The following is a 19,539-nucleotide window of genomic DNA, read 5'->3' as shown; positions in this document are numbered from 1 at the left end:
AGCATTCAACTAAGGTTGTAGGATAAGGTTTTTCACAGATTGCACAGAACTATTGAAGAAGTCAATGCTATTGCAGATGTTGTTACTCTTGATCATCATTCTGTGTAGAGGAGAAGAGAGCATGTAGTTAGAGCTTTGGAATTCAATATAAAATAATTTATAGGTTTTAAGAGAGTACGAAGGGACATGTAGCTGTAGTTGAGAGAGGAGATAAGGACTATCAATGAGATTGTTTAATAATTTAAATACAAAAACAATATCAAAGTAATCCCTTCTTAGTGCCAGTTCGAAAAGTTTAAATTCAGAGCGGATTCCAGGGTAGGCAGAATTCGGAGGAAGATTGAGTTTGTAGGAAAGTTTTTTTAAAAATTTGTTTTGTACAGATTGAAGAATTTTTTGATAATTTAGATAGAATGGGTTCCAAACAGGTGTAGCATATTCTAGTATGGGTTGTACAAAAGCTTTATAAAGATGGACAAAACATAGAGGATTTTTAAATTCATAGGTGTTCCGGATGATGAAACCTAGCATCTTCATAGATCTATTTTTTATTGAAGAAATATGTTCTTTAAACTTGAGCTTTTGATCAAAAAGTACACCAAGATCCTTTACGACCTCAACTCGCGTTAAAAGAGCATCATGGAGAGTATAGAGATAAATAAAAGGTTGTTTCTTATGAGAGAATGTAATTGTGTAGCATTTGGAAACATTAAGAGCAAGTTTGTTATTAGAGCACCAGGTTAGCACATTATTGATAGAATTTTGTAATTGTAAGCAATCGGAAGGAGAAGTGATTATGGAATAGATTTTCAGATCATCAGCAAATAATAAAAATTGAGCAGAAGGGAGAGCAAGATGGATATCATTAATAAATAAGAGAAACAAAACTGGTCCAAGATGAGACCCTTGCGGGACTCCCGAGGAAGCCACAAAGGGACATGATTTAAATGATTTTATTTTGACTATTTGTTTTCTGTCGGAAAGAAAGAATATGTAGACAAAGAGGGATTTTTACATTATTAATGATTTAATTTTCTACAATTTGCTAATTACAACAGATTTAAGGAAAATCAAACTTTCCTGGAAAGAAAAAAATATGATAGCCAGTAAGATTCACTATTGTTTAATTCTTTTTAATTTATAGGCAATCAAGCTAAATAAGCTGTCATCACTTTTTATTTATGTACATATTTTGTTTATTTAAAATTAATTAATTTTTCTTCTTTCCTTCCCCTTATCAAATTAATTATTTCCCTTCCAATTTATTCACTTTGTTCATTTGCTTGATGATTAATGTTGGGGAGAGAGTGGTGGCAGCACCCTATAGGGCCCCAAAAAGGGACCTGCAAAAAGTCGTCCCAGTTTTTGGTTTAATTCGGTGTTTTTCTAATAGCCACCAGCCAGACCCTCAGAGCCGTTTAATTGTTTAATTCGTAAGACTGTTAATTCATTCACATTAAATCTTATTATAAACGCGAAGCCACAAATACTAAACTAGATCAAATTTTTGATGTTTCAGAGACGGAAAATTTATGTAATATAAATACATAGTTTGGTTATAATGTAATATTTTAGCTAATCTGTTAAATTTTGCTATTTAGTATTAGTATTGTTATTTTGAATTCGTTGGAAATTTAAACTGATACATAAACCGATAAAGCCCATGTTTGTGTAACCGTAGGAAGGTTGCGCCTCTATCCAGATTTCCAGAGACCAGAACCTCCCAAGACTGTTCAGGACTGTGGACCTGTGGTGTTACCTCTGCCGACAGTTCGAAATTCGAATGCCGCAGGCATCCGGTATTACATAGTGCCACACTTGTCTGGCTTTTTTCACACGAAAAAATGGAAAGGACCAAGTCCTCGTCGGGACGCGGCAGCAAGAGCAAGGCGCCGCAGTTTCCCCAGGATTTGTACGTCCTGGGAGCGAAAGGCAGCTCGGCCGATAACAAGCAGAGAAACGCACCGGCGAACAGCGGACCCAAAGCTACGTTACCTCAGTCTTCAGGTATGTCATTCTGGTAAAACATAAATTATTAAGATTGCAAGGGATTATCTTTCTACTCGGGGAAAAATGTGACTATTCGTTTGATCTCAGAGCTTAGACATGGCATCTCTATCCAGATACTTCACACTTTTTAATCCCATTTGCACAAAATGTAGCATTATGCAGTTCCATTCTGCTGGGCCTAAAGTTTACTTTCAGTTAATATTTTTCTACATTGATTTACTTCGATATTATTTTTATTCTTAAACCATTTTCGATGCCTCCAGTCAGGCATGTGAATAAGTATGACAGTGTCAGGGTCACAACATTGTTAGAGGAAGGATAGAATCAACGCAAAGCTGCCACGGGACTTAGTATATAGGAAGGGTTCTTTGGGCTTCAGAGAAACAGGACTTCATAGAACACCAGGACAGGGTCTTCGGGTGAGAGAGATGATAAATTCATCCATCATCAAGCTCTACAAAATTGCAGCATTATAGGAAATGACGTACGAAATCTGATAAGACACGTCCGAAATGTTTCCATTTCCTCCAGGACTGTAGGAAGAAGGCTCAATGAAAACATCAGTATCCAGCTCATGGACGTCTTCTTACTAAAGCTCAGAAAATGGCCAGGCTTCAATTCGGGAACATGTGATTTGGAGATTGGAAGATTTGGGACGAATTTTCTTTACAGATAGAGTTGGCCTCAAATTGTTAGACAGGCATAATTTCATATGCTCCATGTTGTATGGTTCCTCATTTCTCGGTAGGCATTGATGTTCTGGGATGACATTTCTCGGTGGGTCATTGATGTTCTGGAGTGACATTTCTCGGTGGGTCATTGATGTTCTGGAGTGGTATTTCTCGGTGGGTCATTGATGTTCTGGAGTGGTATTTCTCGGTGGGTCAGTGATGTTCTGGGGTGATGGGGTGACATTTCTCGGTGGGTCATTGATGTTCTGGCGTGACATTTCTCAGTGGGTAATTGATGTTCTGGAGTGGTATTTCTCGGTGGGTCAGTGATGTTCTGGGATTTAAAAAAGAAAAATATGAAAGGAGCCAGTTTACAACTTTCAGACAGTCAGGTATAAAGGCACTAAATGTGCTTTTAGCTCCAAACAAATCTGGGAACGCATAAATTGCCTAATAACCTTACGAAAGCACAAGTTGGTGTTGGTTTCTGTGATATAAAAATATAGAAGGAAACTAAAAAGGTGACCACTTGGCCAAAAAAGGGCAGCCATCCCACCCATGAAACCAGCATCAGAGCGTATGCTAAAGTTTTAAGTGGAAAACTTTCTTGAGAAAGAAAATCCCAACGACCTGGCCAAAACACCAGATATGAGGCACGCTAATTTCTCAAAAACCATGGCTAAGGAACTCCTATATACGGCCACTGCCCTCTTAACCACCACTTACAGAAGATGTGCAAAATAGTGACATGCCAACTATGATGGAGAAACCAAAGACATTGGCACACATCCTTTGTGGATGTGAAAGATCCTGGTTACAGTTCAACCACTTTGGCAAGGCAGTTCTCTTCTTCAAGGAGGCACTAATGAAAGTGCTTAGTTTTATAGGAAAAGGTGCTCTTTCTCAAGTATTAAAGTTGGCGTTTATTAGCCTGCAGATGGCACAAAACTGAGTGAGAGTAGACAGACCTAGTAAAGTGATCCCACTAGCTGACAAAACTATGAAAACCAGGATCAATTAATCACTTTTAAATATCTTTTAATATATTTTTACTTATTTAAATTGTGTATAATTTCAAAGGAAAAATATTTTATCTTATTTAATTGACTAGGTGAGAGAGATAGAAAGCGTGATGGCCCTGCTTTATCATCGTCGATTCCCTCAAAAAAGTCTAAGTTATCGAGCGGTTTGGGCCAGCGTGCAGGAGTTACAACTTCTGGGAGTTCGTCTTCAAGCAGTTCCTCTTCGTCAACTGACACATGGGAATCATTAGCGCTCGAAGTTGACACACCAGAATTGGTTCCTAACGTTATGGAAGCATTAGAGAACGATGAACAAGACAAATGTGTAAGAATTTTGTCTAATATGTTTTTTTGTTATAGTTTGTATTTATTTATTTTTTTTTTTAATTTTGTAGATTGGTTTAATTTGTGGTGCGATTAAATTACTTAAAGGGCAGAGGTTCAAAGTAGACTCAATACTCTATATCGGATTGTCTTACCTTTCAAAAATTAAAAGTTCCCTATTCACAAACGAATTCATCGTCGCTGGGCTCAGTTCTCTTTTAAAAAGGGAAATTGTGAGTTCTTCATTTAAAACACTTCCTTCAAAAATGAATATCATTACAGCCCTTTTAGCGATAAACATCATCAACAATTCTTTCAAAGAAATAAAGAAATGGCCTGAAAGTTTGTTAAAGGTATATTCGACATTTGTTAATATTTATTACCTAGACTAACAAAAATTGTTGTTGATCAATTTTATAGCTATACTTGGAGGATGCTGGCGGCGACAGGAACTGGGTTGACCATGATCTCGCCAAGAATTTTGTAGAGAATATTATCTATTCTTTGGGCACGAAGCACAGCTCAGCCATCCTGCCCGAAATAGCCGGTCGGCCAGAACAACAAGAAGATGACATCGTGACGACAATTAAAATGACACTCTCGGAGCCATTCATGGTCGAGACATTTACACCCGCTACAAAGTTAGTTTCATAAACATTAAATAAATTATTTTTTTATTTCTAAGGATATTTTCATCCTGAATTTAATATTTTTAGCCGATTTCGTTGGAACAAGGATTCTGTTGAAAATATCGTTTTGGAAACTGTTAAGGAACAGTTGTCAAGAAGACAGAGTATTGATCTTATAAACAGAAATTTTCTCAGGATGTTAACTGCCTTGTGTGGAGTATCCGAGGTGTGTTTTATCACACATTCTTCTTAATTAAACTATTACATAAATTATTACATGTATTTTGTTTTGATTTTAATAAATAAGGTGAGACTTTTGATCACGCCAAGACTGGAAGCCTGGATACAGAACCCAAAACTGACACGCTCAGCACAAGAGCTTCTTATGTCGGTCTGCGTCAATTGCAGCACACATACAAAAAAGGATATTGAAGTTATTAGCTCACTGATCAAGATGAGGCTGAAGACAAAAGCGCTCAGCAGTTATTACCAGCTGTGTATTAAGTATGTATTGTAATTATAAGCTGGATGGTGCATTTTTCAACAAGCCATTAAAAAAAAAAATTCATAGCCTGCTTTTAAAAGGTCTTTAAATGTGATTATCTTAACTTCTGCCCCAGAATCCATTTGATCAGCTGTTGGCTTGTATTTCCTATTGTGCGTCGGAAAATGAACTGCCTGAATATTTATAATTTTGTGTATTTATTTTTAAGGGAGCTTGTAACAGCACATCCAGACAATTTGGGCACAATGTTAAAGCACACAATTTACAATGAGTTGTCCAGCTCTCGCAATCCAAACAACATGACGATGCTCAGTGTGATTTTTCAGTGCAATCCGCTGTCAGCAGCAGATCATTTAGCTACCATATTTTTAGTGAGTTCTTTGAATTTTCATTATATTTTTATGTGTAATATTTAGTGACCATTAAGTAATGTTTATTTAGAGATCATGATATGCGGTCTGGTGTGATGTAGGTTTAGAAAAATATTTTCTTTATCGTACCAACATTTTAATCTTTATTGAGATCTTCTTCAGGGCCAAGGATTTATAAAGTTGTTTATTATTCCAGCTAATTATTCTTTTTATCTAAAGTTTTTGATTGAGATGAAATTAATGTCATGAGCGGGATTCGTTCCCACGACCTTCAGCTCAATTATGCTGCTCTACTACTTAAGCCAACATGACTTCGATCCTCCCAGACACCACCTCTCCATCTCACCCTACAATTGTTCGAATTTTCCCTCGTTTTGCCATATTTTCAAATTTCTTGTAATCAGGATTCGATTCTCAGCGACTTTTGAAGTGGTCACAGGGAGCTGTTAATGAAGTAATTTCTTCTTTTTTAATTATTAAATTTATCGATATTTGCATTAGTGGTCATAATTGACCGTTTAGTTATTCCAATTAATTATTCTTTTTATCTAAGGTTTTTGGTTGAGATGAAAAATTAGTGTCACAAGCGGGATTCGTTCCCACGACCTTCAGCTCAATTATGCTGCTCTAACTATCTTTATAAGTTGCTGATAATCGAATCCTGATTACACGACATTTGAAAATATAGCAAAAAGAGGGAAAATTTGAACGGTTGTAGGTTTTTTACCAAAGTTAAAGATCCCGTACCTGTGACAAATAAGTCTGATGTGATTTACAAAATCAATTGTATAATAATTGTCCAGCAACTTACATCGGCATTATAAACCAATATCTGGATAAAAGGGTAAAACAAAATATTGCACAAAACCCAAACAAAATCCTTCATAACAGGCTACCAACCATTTTGAACATTCAACAATCCAAAAATACTAACCTCAGAAGAAAACAAAAATAAACTTTGACTTTAACTTTAGTAATGTGTAACTTTTTACAAATGAATTAAGGTTTTTAGTTGTGATAAAAAAAGTCAGTGGCACGAGCAGGATTCGAACCCACGATCTTCGGCTAGATACCCTGCTGCTCTACCACTTGAGCTATCGTGACCTCAATCTACTCGGACACTAACTTCCCATCTCAACCGCACCTTTTGAATTTTCCCTCCTTTTTGCCATTTTTCAAATGTCATAAAAACCTTAATTAATTGTAATATATTAATTGGTCAAGCGGACCACGAAAACAAGTGAATAAATAAATTTAAAATGAAGTATACCTTCACTAAAGCTCTCCGTGGCGATTTCATTTATCGCCGAGAATCAAATAGATTGCACGACATTTGAAAAATGGCAAAAAGGAGGGAAAATACAAAAGGTGGATTTGAGATGGGAAGTTAGTGTCCGAATGGATCGAGGTAACAATAGCTCAAGTGGTAGAGCAGCGGCGTATCTAGCCGAAGATCGTGGGTTCGAATCCCGCTTGTACCATTGACTTTTTTATCTCAATTAAAAACCTTAATTAATTGTAATATATTAATTGGTCAAGCAGACCACGAAATTAGTGAATTTTTAGAAATGGTTTACATCAACAGAGATAAACCCAGCATCAATTACAGAACAGACACATGTAAACTCAGCTGCAGCTATGCTGATATAAATCAAGTTCGCTATCAATAACGTACACATAAGACACAAAACATATAATATAACATATAAAACAATCATTACACTCCGCACATCAAACAATTCTACATAGTCTAAATCCCCAATAATTTATCTCTCCTTTCCCTAATAATATAACAATCCTGAAAGCCTAACCAGGCCTGAACAACAAACCATTACACCTTTTTTCCATTGTCGGTCCCTTTCACTTCAAAGAAACTGACTCCTCATAGAAAAATTAATTTCTATCCTTACCTCCTTCCCCACTCCTTAAAAATCAAACATATATAAACAAAAAACATTAATATCTTACTTACACTCTCAACATGACACAATAGTGATACATCTACACAGAAAACACTTTGAGGGAGTACGAATACAAGTTCAAAGAGAGGCAGAAAAAGCATCGCATGGATAATGCGAGAAATAAAACCAGGGCTACATAAAGATTCATAGCAGCGTCTCGCTTGTGTAGCTATTCATATACATATTTTTACCTCTAACCTTAAGTAAAAGTTCACTAATTTTGTGGTCTGCTTGACCAATTAATATATTACAATTAATTAAGGTTTTTAGTTGAGATGAAAAAGTCAATGGCACGAGCAGGATTCGAACCCACGATCTTCGGTCTGATACGCCGCTGCTCTACCACTTGAGCTATCGTGACCTCGATCCACTCGGACACCAACTTTCTATCTCAAAAGTATCCTATCTCTTAAGTAAAAGGTATCCATGATCTTGCCAATCGTATCTGGTTTTCATACCATGTTATAATTAGGGAGTATGCTGACATGAATTTTCTAAATCATGAGTTTCGCTCTGATATATAAAATTCTAAAAATAATTAAATCTAAAATTTTTATATTGTGTACTTCAATGTATAAATTCATAGTCATATCTTATATGTATTTATGTAATTTAAACAATGTTTATAATTCCCCGGCCCTGAAGATGACCTCAATAAAGCTTGAAACGGCATGATAAAGGAATGTTTTTTTAAACCTGTATCACACCAGTCCGCATCTCACAATCTCTAAATAATTATTATATTTTATTTATAATATTTTTATACATCTGCTTTGATTAAAGGAGCTTTTAATGCATCGAGATGATTTCTTAAGACCACTGAGAGGCCTACTTCGTGAGTTGGCAAGAGTCCTTAGGCATGAATTGAAACTGCAGGATTTCTGTAGGGGTCTCATGTCGCACACGGAGCCACTGTCACGAGAGATTGACAGCAGCAGGTCATTCATGTCAACGGTTGATATAATCTCCCTTTGCATTTTCCTTGCCGTTATGCCTCATGCGAGGACTGAAAAAAAAGATTTGACACAAGTAAGTCCATGAAATTTTACTTTTGGCTTAATTCGTAAAAATAAATTATTCCAGATCAAGGCTATTGTGTTGTTTTTAATGTATGACTGTTTCAAATAAACACTTGAACACTTTTAGATGGAAAAGATGCAGTTTACAATTTCTACCATTCAGTGTGACGCGATTTGGTGGCTGAATGAGACTGTCTTGAGCGTTTACAAGCCATCGCCTGCAGATTACACGCATGCACTTCAGAAGGTAATATCTACTTTAGATAGGTCACTTCTGATCATTTTTAAAATATAGACTAAAATGATCAGAAATGACAAGCCACATGTTCAGATACCCCCTCCCCTGGACCCCAAAAGGGAAATCTCCAACTAACCTTCAACATGGTTTTTTCCAATCATTTTGGTCTGGCTCCAAGCCGTATGATAGACCAAAATGATCAGAAATGACCAAGCCACATGTACAGTTACCCCCTCCCCCAGGGGGTTTCGGGTCCAGACCCGAAAAAGGGAAATCTCCAACTGACCTTCAACATGGTTTTTTCCAATCATTTTGGTCTGGCTCCAAGCTGTAATGATAGACCAAAATGATCGGATATGACAAGCTAAAAGACCAGCCCTTCAGACATCAAAAAGAAATCTCATAATTTAACAATTATCTTATTAGTGAAATTGATAAAATTTTCTTTTTTGGTTTAATAAACATAAACCACTTTATTCATTCATGTTTGGAGCAGAACAACTGGTGTCAAAAGTGCCAAGTTGCGTACATCCGTCTAACTGGCTGTCCCATTTTTTATTCAGCCAAACAATGTACAATATTCATGATATACTCAAACTTGTTTAGCCCTTTAGATGATTTTTCAAGTTTAAAATAGCCCCGGACCATGGGAAATTTTGGTCCTTTCTATAAATTATTTATAAATGGTTTTCAATCACTCCCTCCAAGAGGGGTCTGTCAATATGTTATTTATGTAAGGAAAATAATGGTTGAGCCTTTGGGTGCCTCCTGGTTGGCGGCGGCAGCGGGTCTCTCCCCGGTGCATGCCTTGGAGATCATCGCAGCCTAAGTTAGTCTCTGACCAATGGATTTTGTCTAGGGTCATTTAAAAAAAATAAAAAAGTTTAAAATAAAAATTTTTTATATATTTATTTTCAGGTCTTGTTGTTAGAGCCAGCAGAACAATACTACAAGACTGATAATTGGCCACCGGATCAAGACAGGTCATTGTTTATGAGAATGGCTTCAGAGGCACCAGTTTTTGAGAAGACCATTATCACAATATTAATGATCGGGTTGTCAAAAGAGCATCCCCTTTCACCTTCTGACGCTCTGGATCTAGCACTTGAAATCACAAAGCGTGCAGCTGCTGTCAATAACCCAATCACTCCGATACTTAAATGTATGTGTCTTTTATTGCTTTTCAACACAGATTTTATTTGCTTGATTGTTTTCAGGTGATCAAATTCAGATATTTGATCTTGTATTCAACCTATCGGCATACAGGCATCCCGATAACATAGACCTTCCCAGTGGCTATAAGCCTCCTTCATTGGCCATTTCGTCTCTCTACTGGAAAGGCTGCACCCTTTTGTTGATTCTTTCATCACACAATCCGGAAAAGTTCGGAGAACTGACTTGGAATAAATACCCGACACTGAGAATACTTATGGAGATGTGTATCACAAGCCACTTTGTCTTTCCTCCCGGTTACGAGGATCTCCAACTACTGACAGTGGAAAAGCAAGGGATACTTGAATTCGAAACTCATCTTGCCGCTGCATCCACAAAAGTGCGTATCAACAGCGTCAATATTGGAATTTTAATAAATTAATTGTGGTGTTTACAGATGGAAATCACGGAACAGTCATCTCTACTTTTGTCCCAGTTGGTGACGATGGACCCTCAAGGGCCACCGAGACGCCCTCCACAAGCGACAATCGAAACGATTAAAGCATTGAATACTCCGTTAAAACTAGGCCATTTATTATGTAGATCGCGACAGCCTGATTTTCTTCTTGATATAATTCACAGGCAAGGGTCATCACAAAGCATGCCTTGGCTTGCTGATCTCGTCCACAACTCAGATGGAGCTTTAAAGTTAGAAATTTTACAATTATTTTTATTTTAAAAAAATTATGATTATATTAATTTTTTTTTTATAGTCATCTTCCAGTGCAATGCCTATGTGAGTTCCTTCTTAGCTCTGGACATAAACAAGAAGGAAAATACCAGCAGCTTTTGAAACATCTTCAAAATATTCTAACAGACGCTAATCAAGATCCTGTCAACGCTTGTGAAGTTCTGGATTATTTCTTGAGAAGGCTCAGCTCTCCAAACAACCGAGCTTTAGCGATAGCTGTAAATATTTCTCATTATTGTATGAATAATCAGAAAAAAATGTTTTAACCATTGATAAATAGTCAGTTTTAGTCTTTGTCCTCCTCACCTACTCACAACTTTACTTTGTTTAATGTTTCAAATACTAGGACATTACAGAAAATAGATTTTATTTTTATTGTTGTTATAGGGTTTGAAACTGGTCATTTCACCTTTGCTTGATGAAGATGTGGATATGGATAGAGACAAATCATTAATACTGAAAGAAGATCCAAGTTGGCTGATGGACCAGTTGCCAAAGATTCCACATTTTGAAGCAGCAAGACCTCAAGTAATTTTTTTTAATGCAAACTTCTTTCTTAATAATTCTTTTGATTTGTAATTTTTACTGTTTTACCATAAATATACTTTTAGATTGTGGCTTCGTTGAGGTCTGCCTGCCAAGTGGAAAATGAGCCGAACCTTGTCACCGCTTATCTCTGTTTTCTGTCTCAACACGCCATCGGTGATTTGAACGAAATGGGAGAACTCGTTTTGGACATGGCTCAGCTCATAGTGGAACGCAGTACAATAATGGCCTCGATACTCCCGGCCGGCGAAAGGCCGAACCCAGCTCTAGACGCTTTCTTGCAGATATTCTACAACTACCTCACAAAAGCCAGGGAGCCTAAAAAGGACAAGTACACTTGGTCCGAGTCTCAGGATCAGGTCCTCGTTTCTTGGCCGTCAGGAGAGGAGTGCACTGTCTACATTTTGGTCGTGCATGCTATGGTCATACTGTTAACTTACGGGCCAGAAGCAGTCAGTGCAACTACTCAATACGTTCACCTTTTAAACACTTGGTTTCCCCAGGATATATCTAAATCACCTAAGGTACCTTTATTTAAAAAAAAATAATAATAAATTACATTTAATTAAAAAAAAAAATAAACAAATTTACTAGGGCTTCTTAGTGGATACTTCAGAGGAAGCCCTTCTCATCCCAGACTGGCTAAAATTGAGAATGATTAGATCACATGTTCCACGTCTTGTCAAAGCTGCGTTGACTGATCTTGATATGAATCAATTGATTTTGTTCATACAAAGTTTTGGAATACCGATTGCTTCGATGAGGCAAGTGTGACGGTGTCAATTTAAAATAATTAATTCAAAAACTTGTATATCTATTAACGGATTGTGAAATTTGTATAGCAAGTTGTTGGCCACGTTGGACAGTGCAGTGATTAGTGATCAGAGTTCTGTCGGTGATGCTGTGATCGACAAGACGTACATGATACAACTTGTAGAAGTTCAGCACAGGAGAGGTGCTAAAGGCGGTGAAACTTTTACCAGTGTGCTCGACCTACAAGACCCTCAGAAAGTTCAACCTATGGACATCGATCCACTCGTTTTCCCCAAAGGTAAGTTCTAGTAAATTTAATTAATTAAAAAAATATATTTTTTTGTTTTTGTTTTTAGAAACAGTCAAAAAGAAAGATAAATTCCAGCTTAGTTGCTTTTCGGCTGGACAAGGAAATTCTCTATTGGAAACTGTTTTTCTCCCAGCCAAATCTACTTATAATCTCGAGTACCAGTTCGCTAATTTACTAAGGGTATTTTAATTGAAACATTTAAAATTCATTTGTGTATATTGATTATGTTTTTTAGACATTGGTCCAGGAATTTATAACAAATGGGAAAACGTACGACAAACCCCTCGTGAATGAAGTTGTCAGTTTCTTCAAGGTAGTCATAGAGAAAAACAATAAATTCATTTTGGAATCTTTATCGTCAAAACTTCAATATTCTTGCCCGTTGTTCTATCTTCTTTCGAACATAGCGATAGATGAAGACATCGAATTTCTCAGGGTAAGTGATGATGTTCCATCATAATCGGGCTTTTTTTTAGTTTTATTGGCATACTTTTAATTACTTTCAGTCGAAATTGAGCCAAAAGGAAGAAGATGCAGGGATTAAGCTGTTGCTCGATTTATTAACAAAACGGTCGGATTCAAGCTTCTGGGGGGAATCAAAAATCAAGGATGCACTGAAAATGGATGAAGGTGAGCTTGTTCAATGACTATTTTAATAAAGGTATGTTTTTCATCTGGATGCACAAATTTGTTTTGCGTGGTCATTCAAGACAGTCTTCTCATTACCGATGGGTTGGGTTAGGTTAGAAACAGTTAAGTTAGGTAATCGGATGGATATGTGTCAATACCTCTGGTTTCTCCTGACATGTGTCAGCACATTTCTGCCTCCGCTTTGCCCACCTTTAGAAGTGGAGGAAATATGCGATGGCCAACCGCAAATTTTTGATTTAAATCTTGATATAAAAGTGTGTGGTGATTAGAGACAGTTAATCGATGATTATTCAGAGATCGTGAGATGTGGTCTGGTGTGATGTAGGTTTCAGAAAAACATTTTCTTTATCGTGCCAACGTTTCGATCTTTATTGAGATCACCTTCAGGGCCTAGGATTTACAAACATTGTTTACATTTAACAAATACATGTAGGATGTGGAAAAAAGTGTATTTATACAATACAAAAAAAAATTTTTTTATATTCAATCAAAGTATTTCTACTCACTCAAAGTGTTTGTCTTCTGTGTAATTGTGTCGTTCTTGCGTGTCGTGTCGAGAGTGCCAGTGAGATTTTGCTATTTTGTGTTTATATACGTTGGATTTTGAAGGGGTGGGGAAGGATGTCGGTATAGAAAAGACATTTTTGTATAGGGCTCTTGTCCGATAACTTCAAAATAGCTTTCAAAAATTATAAAACAATTCAAACACTTTTTTCCAAAATTAAAGATCCCACACCAATAACAAATAAATCTGACGTAATCTACAGATCAACTGTATAAACTGTCCGGCACAGCAAGCAGCAAAAAACCCAAGCAAAATCCTACAGCACTCGCTACCCACCATTTTGAACACCAACACAATTTCGTCTCCAAAAATCCAAAAATATTACATACAGAACAAAACAAATATAAACGTAATTTCTTAGAATTGGTTTATATCAACCGAGATAAACACAGCATCAATTACAGAACAGATACATACAAACTCAGTCGTAGCTACGCGAATATCATTAATCAAATTCAATACAGATAACATACCTATATCATCACATTACATTCCACACATCAAATATTTTTCACATAGGTTAATTGCCCAACAATTTAGCTTTCCTTTTCCTATTTATCCCTTTCCATATAATCCTGAAAGGATAATCTGGCCGAACCATTACCAACACATTTTTTCCCTTCGTCGGCTCCTTTCACCTCAAAGAAGACGACGCCTTATACAAGAATGTCTTTCTATACCAACATCCTTCCTCACCCCTTCAAAATCCAACGTATATAAACACAAAATAGCAAAATCTCACTGGCACTCTCGACACGACATGCAAGAATGACACAATTACACAGAAGACAAACACTTTGAGTGAGTAGAAATACTTTGATTGAATATATAAAAAAATATATTTTGCATTGTATAAATTCTCTTTTTTCCACATCCTACATGTTTTTGTTAAATTTAAATAATGTTTGTAAATCCCAGGCCCTGAAGATGATCTCAATAAAGATCGAAACGTTGACACGATAAAGAAAATGTTTCTCTGAAACCTACATCACACCATTTCACGATATCTAAATAAATATCGATTAACGGTCACTAATCACCACACAAAATACAGTTGAGACTTCAGAGGAAAATGGGCACTTTTTGCCAATAACAGACTAAACAAATAGCGTTGCCCTCCTAATTTCCACCAGAGTCAACTGTGTTAGAGCAGAGAAACAAAAATAAAGAAAAAGAGTTCAAATGTCTTCACATTTAATTCCTCCAAGAAAGAGAAACTTTCAAAATGTACCTATGTAATTCCCAAAAATAGATTACCAAAACATGTTTCAGTGACCATGGAACAGCATATGTGAGGAGGAACATCCATTAAAAAAAAAGAGCTAAAAGAAGAAAATCTATTTTTACATCTATCAATTATACTTTTTATCTAAGGTCTTGGTTCAGATGAAAAAGTTATTGTCACGAGTGGGATTCGAACCCATGACCTTCAGCTCAATACGCCGCTGCTCTAACCATTTGAGCTATCTTGACTTCGATACACTCGGACCAACTCCTGATCTCATCCTACAACCTTTCAAATTTTCCCTCTTTTCGCCATATTTTCAACTCGACCAAGAACTTAAATAAAAAGTATAATTAATTGAAATAACTAATAAAGTTAATTATGATTGCTAAACATATATGGATTAATATAATAATTAAAGAAGTAAATACTTCGCTAACAGCTCCTCATGGCCACTATATTAGTCGCTGAAGAGACTCGAACCCTGATTACACGATATTTTAAAATATGGCAATTTTTACATTTTACGTCTATTCTTTACGGGTGAATTACTTTAATGAGGACTGACAGCAATGTCCACAATGGAGGGGTTCCGAAATAGTAGTGTTGAAAATGTATAAAACCCTATTTTTTTGGCTGGGGAATGCAAAAAATGGTTGTTATAGAGAGGGGTGCCCATTAGGAGGGGTTTCAATGTAATTTTTTTTCAGTAGTTTGTTTTATATAATTTATTTTTGGTCTTAATATTTATTATATTTGATAGGCAAATTCAACCAAAACTAAATTTTCATAAAACATTTTGCGATATGTAACAATTTCTGGATGCGATCCCACCTCTTTAGCTGTTTTAAACTTAAATTGTGTCCAGTTTTATGGACAGTATAATAAATAATAAAAAATTTTTAAAATAAATGTATGAAAGCGTTGTTTTATGTAAACACAACAAAAAAGAAAATTGGAAAAAGCAGAACTTAATTCTGAAATCATATTTTATTGATCGTTTCCGATCATTTTGGTCTGCTTAACCTCGCAGTTCACCGGCGGTAAATCTGGGTTGAATTGAACCCCCATCTGGACGGATATAAATGGAGGCACCACATGCACATCCCTCAGATAAGACATAGGCCAAGTTAAACTTAAATAGGGGTAGCCTCAACATCTTTGTTCAATGTGGATTGCCTCATGGTTGTCAGGGTGTCCGCTCGGATCTCCTTGCAAACTGTCTCATGTCTATTGGCAGGATATCATAATGATGAAGCCACCAAAAAAAATTAATAACTTAATAAATAATAAATTAATTTAGATATCGAAATGGAAGCTGAACACGAAGAATGTTCGCTTACTGAAACCATGAACAAATTGCTTATCTGTCGAGACGAAGATTCCGGCCATCTTGTCGACAAACTGGTCAAGCTCGAGCCTGAAATTTTAGGTTCAAAGATGGAAGTACAGGTGATTAAAGCGCTATGCAATTTTACAAAATCTTGTAACTAAACCAGCCTTTCTTTCACCAGATGAAGCTTTTATTTTGCAAGAGAAAAGTCAGCACGCTACAATGCCGACCATACTTGCTAACATTGCTGACGCACCATGCTAGCTGGAACACCCTGAGCCACTGTGTTGAAATTCTCCTGAAAAGCGATTCCGTAGCACAGTGAGTAACTCTGAAGACAGATTTATTTGGGTAATAGCATTTAAATAAATTATTTTCAGATATGAACCAACTCCAGTACTTGATTTTCTCAAAGCGCTGACCTGTAGCCCAAAACTCTGGCAAGGAAGGGAGAAGCACACTCCTAAACATTACACTCCAGAAGACGTACTCAATTTGGACGTTAATCAAGTATATTGAATTATTTCATTTCGTAGAGGTTGGTAGGTCGACACAAAATACAAACTAATAATTTGTTTCAATTTCAGTTGAAAATTTTAACAGACTACATAATCAGCGAAGGCGTTAATGCTCAGAATGGTTATGTCTCGATAGCAAATAAAGATTTAACGTATCATCTTTCTCAAAGACTTACACTTCTGTACCAATGCATTGTGGCGACAGAAATAGACTTCGCTGTTGACATCGCAAATCACTTGATGAAAAAAAACTTGCCATACCCTAAGAAAACGTACTTATTTTGTACATTTATATCAAACATAATTTACCAATAAATATTTTTTGTATTTCAGTAAAGAAGCTGAAATGTCTAAACAACTCTTGGTTCAATTATATTTAAAAATTCCAAGCTTGATTACGCACCTCTCCGAGAGTGATATTAAAAAGTTTTTCTATAATTTCTCAGCATTGTCAGGTATATTGTTTTTGTCTTTGAGTTTTCGTCTTAAGGATACAATTCAAACTTATATTTAAATAGTCGGAGGATGTTGTACTATGGATGTTATGTCTCACAATTTGATATCAGCCCTGTCGGAGACTTCAATTTCAAAAGATTGGAACAAAAAGTCGCAAGAGTTGGAATTGTGCTTAAGAAAGATGGCATCGACTCATCCTCTTTTAGTTCTCAGGTAATTTAAAAAAAATAATTATCATGCCATAATATTAGTTATTTATTTGTATTTTTAGGCAATTGCCAATGATAGCTTCGGTTCTCCGAGGCCGAGTTGACCTCGACTGGAACGTCTTCAGCGCAAGAGGCCACTGGCGACTTTTCCAGCAGATCGCCAACATTTTAGACTTACTTCAACCGGTCATTTATCAGGACCATTACACGACATCGCTTCACAAAATTTTAAACAGCTATCTCGAATTATTTCAAGTAATTATAATTTTTGATGTTAACGAGAGCAGTTTTAATCGCTCTTTTGTATTTGTAGAATTATGCCAGAGAGGCGAATACTTTATCGCCTTTGGTAGCTCAATTCGTCTCGTTTTTGGAAGGTTACATTAAACACAATATTAAACAGGTTGAAGCTTTTATCCAAAACCAAGCTGAGCTCATACGGTAATTTAATTTGAAGATTTAACACAATTTAATTTATTTTCAATTTTTAATGTAATGTTTTCTTTGCTATCAGTGATTTACAAGAAGAATATTCTTATTTACGAACTTTGTGCGTCATAATATCGAGCAAGGAATATGGAAATGAAGTAATTATCACGCCAATTAACATAATAGAAAATCCAAATTCTCAGTGGGAAGCACGAGTCGCATTGACCAAAAAAGACGGTATAAAACTTTTAAAAAAATTTTCCTATCATATCCAATATAATGTTACATAATTACAGATTTGGCGTCTATACTTCAATTTTTGGACTTCAACTGCGGGAAAAAACCGATCGGTGCGTTTTTTTCCTTTTACTGTACACACATTAAACATTCGTGCTCTCAAGTGAGAACGACTTGCCACAACATGATCGCAAGACACTTGAGGACGAATCCGAAAGCAGCGTCCGAAGCGATCCCTTATTACTTAAACTGCCTAGAATCCGACAACCCCGAGATCGTGTTAAACGCTCTCGAAAAGCTCCCTGAAGTGATGGTCTGCGCCCAAGGCAAGTACAGTCAATAGAAATATTAGTATAATTCTCAAACTTACATATAAAATTTTCTCATTTTTTTAAATATATTTTTGTTCCTTAGAATTAGCACCGCCAGTATTGCAGAAAGTGTTTTGTTTGGGCATAACAAATAACATCAACACTGCTCCCTGTATATCAAGGACGATTGCACTTCTCAACCTTCAGTCAGCTTGTTGAGAAATGAGTCTATTAAAAATTTAGATTTAATTATTTATCCTATGGTAGATCTAGCTCATCATAAAAACAATTTTCTTTTATTATGATGTATTTTACATGTAATATAATTTTGTAAAAAAAAAATCATTTTCTTTATGTACAATAATTTAAAAAATTATAAATTTGTATATTTTGATCTTGTTTTAAGTTAGTTACAAACCTGCAAAGCCCTTTGTCTACAATTGTTATAAAACTAACATGGGGCCGTGGTAGCCGAGTGGTTAAGGCATCAGACTCTCGGCTAGTAGATCCCGCGGTCGTGGGTTCGATCCCCACCGTCGCCTCTGGACTTTCTGATGCCTAAGGGGACCGGTGGCCGCAATTGAAAGAAATTGACACTGCACTCATCAACGGAAGGAGCGGGATCAGATCTCAGCGACCCTGAATTTGGTCCCAACCCCCTTCAAAAAATGAGTTTCTTCGATGGAAGAACACCGGCACACCGGGGGCTCAAATTCGCTCTTGTGTTGTGAGCCCCCAAAAATGAACCAGGGATAAAGAACAATAAGCTGTACAGCTGCAGTGCTCAGAAGAGAACATCTCCAGTTCCTGGTATCCATTGTTTAAAAAAATAAATAAATTGTGACATTTTTTCGAGTGGTCTGGTAGTCCAAGGGATGATGAAACTAATTCGGCTGTAACCGCTGAGTAGCAAGGATAAACAGACCAAAATGATAGGCAATGACCACAAAAATGAAATAAATTATTTTAACATATGTGGTGATTAGTGACCGTTAATCGATATTTATTTAGAAATCGTGAGATGCGGTCTGGTGTGATGTAGGTTTCAGAAAAACTTTTTCTCTATCATGCCAACGTTTCGATCTTTATTGAGATCATCTTCAGGGCCTGGGATTTACAAACATTGTTTACATATTACAATTACAATTTGGATGTGGAAAAGTGAATTTATACAATGCAAAATATATTTTATATATTCAATCAAAGTATTTCTACTCACTCAAAGTGTTTGTTGGATTTTGAAGGGGTGGGGAAGGAAGTCGGTTTAGAAAAGACATTTTTGTATAAGGCATCGGCTCCTTTCACCTCAAAGAACCCCTTCAAAATCCAACGTATATAAACAC

The 19,539-nt window shown here is 36.3% G+C and overlaps 1 protein-coding gene across 2 annotated transcripts; it reads left to right on the top strand.

The window, feature by feature from the left end:
* Positions 1–1,346: 1,346 nt before the first annotated feature.
* Positions 1,347–18,501, top strand: LOC106665713 (integrator complex subunit 1). Of its 2 annotated transcripts, XM_024228603.1 has the most exons (32): positions 1,347–1,433; positions 1,682–2,007; positions 3,793–4,028; positions 4,099–4,380; positions 4,448–4,668; positions 4,744–4,882; positions 4,964–5,160; positions 5,370–5,532; positions 8,277–8,522; positions 8,640–8,759; positions 9,669–9,912; positions 9,968–10,302; positions 10,360–10,610; positions 10,676–10,871; positions 11,041–11,181; positions 11,265–11,723; positions 11,794–11,963; positions 12,042–12,250; positions 12,309–12,442; positions 12,498–12,698; positions 12,769–12,892; positions 16,007–16,155; positions 16,218–16,357; positions 16,417–16,546; positions 16,624–16,826; positions 16,888–17,009; positions 17,073–17,223; positions 17,282–17,474; positions 17,533–17,660; positions 17,734–17,885; positions 17,945–18,211; positions 18,300–18,501. In XM_024228603.1, the coding sequence occupies exons 2-32, from the start codon at positions 1,845–1,847 to the stop codon at positions 18,413–18,415; spliced, it is 5,982 nt and encodes a 1,993-aa protein (XP_024084371.1). In that variant the 5' UTR covers positions 1,347–1,433; positions 1,682–1,844; the 3' UTR covers positions 18,416–18,501. The 2 variants fall into 2 exon arrangements, with proteins under 2 accessions (XP_024084371.1, XP_014247851.1); XM_014392365.2 differs by lacking the exon at positions 1,347–1,433 and having other exon boundaries at positions 1,674–2,007.
* The last annotated feature ends 1,038 nt before the right edge of the window (positions 18,502–19,539 follow it).

The sequence above is a fragment of the Cimex lectularius genome, unplaced genomic scaffold, assembly GCF_000648675.2.
Source record: "Cimex lectularius strain Harlan isolate CLEC.00 unplaced genomic scaffold, Clec_2.1 scaffold239, whole genome shotgun sequence".
In the NCBI taxonomy this organism is placed as follows: domain Eukaryota; kingdom Metazoa; phylum Arthropoda; class Insecta; order Hemiptera; family Cimicidae; genus Cimex; species Cimex lectularius.
Note: the sequence above shows the minus strand (reverse complement) of the source record. Positions and strands in the feature narration are given on the sequence as shown.